Here is a 7,905-nt window from a genome sequence, read left to right on the forward strand (position 1 = left end):
CTATGGGGCAGGGAGGCGTTCAGGAGCTGTGGGGCAGGGCTGCGTTCAGGAGCTGTGGGGCAGGGCTGCGTTCAGGAGCTGTGGGGCAGGGCTGCGTTCAGGAGCTGCAGGGCAGGGCTGCAGGGCAGGGCTATTATAATTGTTTTGTCAGTGACAGAAATGTGTCAGTTATTTCTACTCCCCTTTGACGTTGACTGAGCTATGTTCAGAAGGCAGCTTCATACACGTACCTTCATACACGTACCCCATCTTATTATCTTTATTGCAAACTCTATGGTCTTTACAATAACTCTTATCTATGGTCTTTACAATATCATTGCCTGTAATGTCATAGCTGCCTGTAAAGTGAAAGCTTCTGCCCACACCCAACCTGCACCTGTCTGAACCGTTTACATAATGTGACACTGCTAAATCAGCCTCCATACAATCTCTCATAAAGTTTCTCTCCGCCCATAACTCCAATAATGTTTTGTTTAAGATGGCTCTCTGTCATGAATGGGATGTAATGTAGTTTAAAGTTATTTTAGTCCAATATTTATGCCAGATAAAATTCCAAGGGTGTCCCAAGACAATAATTTCAATCAAATGCCATGTCATGTGAATATCATAACTGAAATGAGGTTGAATAAAATAAAAACTAATGTAGATGAAGGGACTAACACTCACACTTCTCTGGTCCCCAGGCGGTGGGCATCTCTGTGGAGTTTGTGTCCCACATGACGCGCTCCTTTGCCCTCAGCATCCGGCCCACCCACGTGGAGAGAGCCAAGGAAGCCACCGCCAGCATGGGCAGCGCGGTCAGTACAGCAGCACTAGCGACCGACCGTAACCACAACACCCCTTTATTACAGTGTCATTATAAACGCTACACATGACCAACGTGGACCGTGCGGTCCCTACGCCCGCTGGTCCGGGGCACGGCACCAGTCAGAACCAGAGCAGAAAACAAATAACCAGGAGCCGGATTCACAACAGGTTCTTTGGAAAAAATGTGTGAATCCCCCTCCATATAACCACATGACTGCTGGAACGCTGCAACAAACAATACAGAACACTGACACAAGCAGCAGTCACTGCAACAAACTGTAGTCATTGTCCATCCTGTGCTGAGTATATTTTCCTCTGTGTGCTTCTCCAGGTGTTTGCCGGCGTTGCCATGACGAACCTGCCTGGTATTGTGGTGCTGGCGTTCGCCAAATCGCAGCTCATCCAGATCTTCTTCTTCCGGCTGAACCTGGTCATCACACTTCTGGGAATGGCTCACGGACTCATATTCCTCCCTGTGCTGCTCAGCTACTTTGGTGAGTGTGTGTGTCTGTGTGTGTGTGTGTGTGTGTGTGTGTGTGTGTGTGTGTGTGTGGTGCGTGCGTGCGTGCGTGCGTGCGTGCGTGCATACGTCTACGCACAGGTGTGTGTGTGAAGTGTGGAGAGCTAATGTGAAAGCAATAAAGAAAGGCAGAATCAATCAATCAATCAATCAATCAGTCGATCAGTCGATCAGTCAGTCCAGAAGATTGTAGTTGACTAACACCTTCTCCAAATTCTTTGTGCTCTCAGGTCCTGGAGTGAATAAAGCAGTGTTGCTAAAGCTACAGCAGTCCAAAGCCTCCCAGGAGCTGGAGCTGAGCAACCATGCCAAGCACATCTACGAGAACATGGGCTTCGAGGACGACGAGAAGAGCCCCAACAAATACACAATATCACCTTCAGTGATGATAACCGAAAAGGATAAGACTGTGAGAGTGGACCGTTTCTGAACTACACCACCAAACAAACAAACAAACAAACAAACAAACAAAAACTGAGTTTAGTCTGTTATATGAATATATAAGACTGAAGCATGAACAATCAGATACTGAATGTATAGACTCTGAATATTGAGTCATATATGTAGGTATCTTTCCTATGGGTATGTCCCCCCCTGAGAAGAGGATTGAAGGATTGAAGACCACAACACACACAACTGTGCAATATATATCCTAGCCAAGTTGGGGGGAGTGGATGATACATCCTCCCTACGCCAACCTGAGAGGGACCCAATGGAGGAAAAACATCCAATGGTTTAAACATTCATCTTCTGCCTCTCATCTCCAGTCAAGCAGGAGGATTTTTTTGTATTGCAAAATTAAGCACAAAGTCGGTTCAAGAGAAAATGACAAACAAATATGCAAAGATTAGTCATTTTACACTATTATAATTGTTTTGTCAGTTATGTGACAGAAATGTGTCAGTTAAATGTAAGTTTATTTAATTTAATTATTTTTTGTAAATATTCGTTTCACATTGGTAGTCTACCGTTTAGGTGATGGTATTCATTGTTCATTGTTCCTGAGCAAAAACCCCTACATATGCCAGTTCAGGAGCAGAAAACACTCCAGCAGTTGATAGCGGGAAATAGTCTTCCAAATTGGAGTATTGTTTGAATTGTCATTCTATGTATTGTAAAATCATTACATGAATATTAAACGTGTACAGTATAACCTGAATCAACTTTATTGAGATAAACCTGGGGCAAATACAATTTGATGTTGTAGCTAGTTGTAGGTCATCTTTGCATACAGGTGATTCCACCACAACTTTAATTTTGACGATTTCAGAACTTAGGAGGCAGACAACACAATATTGACGGTACACTGCCATTTAGTGGCTATGATTGGTAACTGAAATATCTTAATTACATTTTTGACAGTGGAATAGACATGACAGTGCTGCAAATGCCTGTGCATTCTGCAGCTCTGCTGGGCTGGAATTATGTCAGGCTGTGTCCATCTGTGCATCAAGTGGGCCTGTAGGGAGGCAAGGCTGACGTGGCTCATCCCACACCTGGCACTCTGGAACAGCTCACCAATACGAGGGAGAATGGGGGAGGAGGAGAGCACGAAGCCAGCCTGGAGGTGCTCAGTGTTGGGCCTCCCTAGCTGCTGTTTGTGGGCAGCCAGAGAGGGTAGGCATGGTCGGTTTGGTCCGTCTGGTAGGCCTGGTTGGTGAGGTAGGCCTGGCCGGTGTGGTCGGTCTGGTAGGCCTGGCCGGTGTGGTCGGTCTGGTAGGCCTGGTCAGTTTGGTCCGTCTGGTAGGCCTGGTCAGTTTGGTCCGTCTGGTAGGCCTGGTCAGTGGGCTTGACGGCCATCACTCTGGGCCTCACAGCCATCACCCTGGGCTCCCAGGGCCTACAGATATCTCCAGAGCTCCAGTACAGTCAATGTTGCTGCAGGTAAGAAATCCAGACAACATTACATTAGGCCTAAGTGATCATTCTATTAGAGAATTTTACTGTGCAATTTATTTTTGTTGTAATGTAACGCTGTGATCAAGGTCAACTCTGCATGTCGACTAGCTTTAGGAATGGAATAAACAAGCCGTTTATCAGTTATTTCGATTTGTGTTAGGAAAGGTACACAGACCCGGTCAGGGCAGATGGGCATATATGGGATAAAAAATTAAAACCTAATCACAGATGGGCTCGGTTACTTCGCCCTAGTTACTCATAAACAAAGTCAAAGTTCAATGTGTGCGATGTGAGAGTCATCATGACGGGTGGTGAAATTGCCCTCCGACACGGAAGACTTTCCTCTGTGTTTTCCCCTCACGAATCCCACTAAGTAGTGAAGTGTAGTGTTCCGGACTGAACATCTGATCGGAAGGTGAAGGGACAGTATCCCTATATTTCCCCCGTACGTCTCCTACATGGAGTTGGACCTCAAAGGAATCGTGTTGTTCATTATCGTTTTCCTCCTTGTCGCTGAGATCCTGAAGAACAGAAACCCTCCTAACTACCCCCCTGGACCACTGGCGCTCCCCTTCGTTGGAAATGTGTTCAGCATCGAGTCAAAGCAGCCGCACATTTACCTGACCAAGGTGAGCAGAGCTGAGAACAGGACGGACTGAGCCTGCTATCCGCTTGGCATGAACCGCGAAAGATTTACCTTATAGGCCTATCTGTCAAATGTCCTGGTTTGCTTTATCCTCATTTGCGTTTATCTTTTAATTATTGTATAAGTACAAGTGTGTGTCAAGCTGTCTGACCCACCTTCCCTATATTCCCCTGTTTATGAAAACATCAGCAAAGTGTCAACATTGCACTCTAAAACCAGAGACACTTAGAATGTCCACTGGTCTGATCTCTGCAGCTAGCCAAGGTGTATGGGGATGTGTTCAGTATCCGTCTGGGCCAAGACAAGACTGTTTACGTGACTGGGTATAAGATGGTCAAAGAGGCCTTGGTGGCACAGGCTGAGGACTTTGCAGACCGACCGTCCAGCCCCATTGGTGACAGAATCTATGCAGGGAACAGTGAGTGACACCATGGTGAAGTTAACCTACCACAGACACAGACACCGTGATAGCTTCACATGACCCTTTTCATCTCTCTCTCTCTTCACAGCAGGCATCTTCTTCAGTAATGGCCCCATGTGGAGGCAGCAGCGACGTTTTGCCCTCACCACCCTACGAAGCCTGGGCCTGGGGAAGAGCTCTCTGGAGAGGGCCATCTGTCAGGAGAACCACTACCTACAGGAGGAGATGGAGATGGAGAGAGGTGTGGGGAAGGGAGGAGAGGAGAGGAGAGGAGAGGAGAGGAGAGGAGAGGAGAGGAGAGGAGAGGAGAGGAGAGGAGAGGAAAGGAAAGGAAAGGAAAGGAAAGGAAAGGAAAGGAAAGGAAAGGAACAAGCGACTGAGAGGAGATGGAGAAGAGGGAAAAGGAGAGATGGAGAAGGAGAGCGGGCAAATAGAACAGTTAACCTGCAGGTGGATTTCAGGTCACCAGTAATTCTAGGTTAGTTGGAGGGATCTTGATGTTTTTATCAACTGGAGAATAACTTCCTCTCTGTGTTTTCCCCCAGGTGAGCCTTTCGACCCTGCGTCCCTCGTCAACAATGCTGTGTCCAATATCATCTGCCAGCTGGTGTTTGGGAGGCGGTTGGACTACAGCGACCAGAGTTTCCAGACGTTGTTGAGCTACCTGTCTGAGGCTATGCAGATCGAGGGCTCCGCATGGACACAGGTTGGAGACTACAGGATCACACAGAAACTGACCTTAGATCAGCATCTTGGGGCAACTTCATGCTACTCCATGAGAGATGCAACCTCTTACGGATCATCACGTGCTGGTTGTAGAATAACCAAATAGAATTACATTTATGTACATTTATGGCATTTAGCAGACGCCTTTATCCAAAGCGACTTACAACAAATACATTTGTTTAAGTAAGTGAATCATCTATCCATCAGTCATCATATGATAAAGTAATCAATGCTTAGACCAGGGGCTATTGGCAGTCACAATGCTTAGAAGAAGGATTTTTTTTATTTATTTTTTTTATTAACAGGAGAGAAACTTGTAGAGGGGGTGAAGAGGTCATTAGGAGGGACCGTTAAGATGTAGCCTGAAGAGATGGGTCTTCAATCTACAACGGAAGATTGGTAGTGAATAACTTTGTTTTGGGTAATCATCACAACTTCTACAAACAGCACCATACCGTTTGTCCTGTAGCTGTACGAGGCATTCCCTGGCGTGATGAAGAACCTCCCAGGGCCTCACAACTCCATCTTCAGCCACTATGGAGCCATGAAGGCCTTCATCAGAGGCGAGGTGGAGAGACACAGGCAGGACCACGACCCCAACGTCCCACCAAGAGACTACATAGACGCCTTCCTCACAGAGATGGAGGATGTAAGCAGCTTCCCCTCTTACTCTGGAAAAACTAACGGGGACTTGCCTGACAAGCAAATCGATGATGAATTTTCCCGAATTGGTTCAAATGTGGTTGTGGTTATAAGGCTTAAAGGTTTGGTTAACGGTAGGGTTATGGTCAGGTTTAGGGTCAGATGCTGGTCAGGGAGGTCCCTTTAGTGTCACCCCTCTTATTCAGATTTGACTATTTTACTACTATTTTTACTAACGGCTGACGTGCATCTCATTTACTTTGATTCATTCAAAGGGATAGATCACCAATCATCGTGTCAGATATTCCACAAAACATGTTGTGTAGATCTTGTTTTTTAGGGGAGATCTGCAGGCCTCAACCTCAAATGAATGGCTCCCCTCCTCTGACAGCACAGAGGTGATAATGGGTCTGGGTTTGACAAAGCTAACCTGGTCCTGTGTTCCCTGGACCTGTTCCTGGGCGGGACCGAGACCACCTCTACCACCCTGCTCTGGGCCCTGCTCTACATGGCCACATACCCCCACATCCAAGGTGAGTAGAGTACAGGAGAGTAGATCTTTATTACAAATATAAGGGGAGTTTAATGTAAAACAGGTGTTTCTGCTATAGGCCCTGCTCTACATGAGATTGTGCACTTGATTGGTCATTTGATTAATTGATTGATTGACTAAATCTCTCTGCTCTGTCCTACAGGGAAGGTCCAGGCCGAGATAGACAGTGTGATTGGCCGGTTCCGCCAGCCCAACATGGCTGACAGAGCCAACATGCCCTATACTGACGCTGTCATCCATGAGACCCAGAGAATGGGCAACATCGTCCCTCTCAACGCCCCCAGGATGGCCACCAGAGACACAAATCTAGGGGGATACTTCATACCAAAGGTATGTGTGTGTGTGTGTGTGGGGGGGGGGTTCAACCAGGGTTAGGGTATAATGTATGCATTGAGTTATATGTAAATACACTATAGCCAAAGACAAATAAGAGGTCCCTCCTAAAGACCTCTTCACCCCCACTACAAGTTTCTCTCCTGTTAGTAAAAAACAAAAAATACTTCTATGATTGTGACTGCCTTTGGCCCCTGCTCTGAGCATTTATTACTTTATCTTATGATGACTGTTGGATTGATGATTCACTTACTTAAACAAATGTATTTGTTGTAAGTCACTTTGGATAAAGGCGTCTGCTAAATGCCATAAATGTAAATGTAGGTGTTATCTTGTCTAGTTCTTTTAAATCAGAGCAGGTGTAGACATGGAGAACTTGAACACAGTTAGATGTATCTGGTGTGTGTTTTCTGGGCAGTTTCTGTGTCTGTGATTTTTCTCTCTGTGTTATGTGTTAGGGCACATCCTTGATGGCCAACCTGAACTCAGTGCTGTTTGATAGGACTGAGTGGGAGACCCCAGACAGCTTCAATCCAGGACACTTCCTAGATTCTAGCGGAAAGTTTGTGAGGCGAGATGCATTCATGGCCTTCTCTGCAGGTAATCCTAACCAAGAGGTAGGTGTGTGTGTGTGTGTGTGTGTGTTTCTCCCTAAGTAAGCTTGTGTGTGTGTTTCTCCTTAGGTAAGCGTGTGTGTTTGGGGGAGGGCCTGGCCAGGATGGAGTTGTTCTTGTTCTTCGTCAGTCTGTTCCAGAAGTTCTGGTTCTCCTTGCTGGACGGAGAAGAGCCGAGTCTGGAGGGCCAAGAAGGATCCACACGCACACCACACCCCTTTAAGATCCAGGCCGAACCCAGATGCAATCAACTCTGACCCTCTACTGTACAGGACCAGTCAACAGTTGGGACACAAACTTGCCAAGAGTGCAAAGCTGTCATCAAAGCAAAAGGTGGCTACTTTAAAGAATCTAAAATATAAAACATATTCTGGTTTGTTTAACACTTTTTTGTTTACTGCATAATTCCATATGTGTTTCTTCATAGTTTTGATGTCTTCAATATTAATCTACAGAAAATAATAAAAAATAAAGAAAAACCATTGAATGAGAAGGTGTGTCCAAACTTTTGACTGGTACTGTACCTTCAGATACAGCAACACCTCACTGGACCTCTCTATCCACGGCATAGTATACACTAGGCTAAGTCCTGCTGAACCTGAGATATAACCTACTAACTAACTAACTAACTAACTACATAACTCCCAAGCCCTGATGAAACACTTCAAACCAATCTACTAGTGTGTCATACTCAGAGTTAACCATTGTTGGTGACCGATCAAGACACTACTGACAGAATCGTAA

At 45.9% G+C, this 7,905-nt stretch overlaps 2 protein-coding genes across 2 annotated transcripts in view; both read left to right on the plus strand.

The window, feature by feature from the left end:
* The window catches only part of npc1l1 (NPC1-like 1), a gene marked incomplete at both ends in the record, with an annotated part of 17,225 nt that extends 14,307 nt beyond the window's left edge, over positions 1-2,918 (plus strand). The window contains 4 exons of the mRNA XM_083674011.1: positions 684-797; positions 1,139-1,301; positions 1,558-1,736; positions 2,793-2,918. Coding sequence (XP_083530137.1) covers positions 684-797; positions 1,139-1,301; positions 1,558-1,736; positions 2,793-2,918 — 582 coding nt within the window. The remainder of the gene's footprint in view (positions 1-683; positions 798-1,138; positions 1,302-1,557; positions 1,737-2,792) is intronic.
* A 766-nt stretch (positions 2,919-3,684) lies between these two features.
* On the plus strand, positions 3,685-7,567 carry LOC310807514 (cytochrome P450 2J2-like; the record flags this gene model as incomplete). The annotated part of the gene is made up of 9 exons (XM_083674012.1): positions 3,685-3,855; positions 4,128-4,290; positions 4,382-4,531; positions 4,839-4,999; positions 5,489-5,668; positions 6,053-6,194; positions 6,357-6,544; positions 7,006-7,147; positions 7,231-7,567. 9 exons carry the CDS (start codon positions 3,685-3,687, stop codon positions 7,416-7,418), a joined length of 1,485 nt encoding a protein of 494 aa, XP_083530138.1. The 3' UTR covers positions 7,419-7,567.
* Positions 7,568-7,905: the final 338 nt, after the last annotated feature.

The sequence above is a fragment of the Argentina silus genome (genome assembly GCF_951799395.1).
Source record: "Argentina silus genome assembly, chromosome: 7".
Classification (NCBI taxonomy): Eukaryota; Metazoa; Chordata; class Actinopteri; order Argentiniformes; family Argentinidae; genus Argentina; species Argentina silus.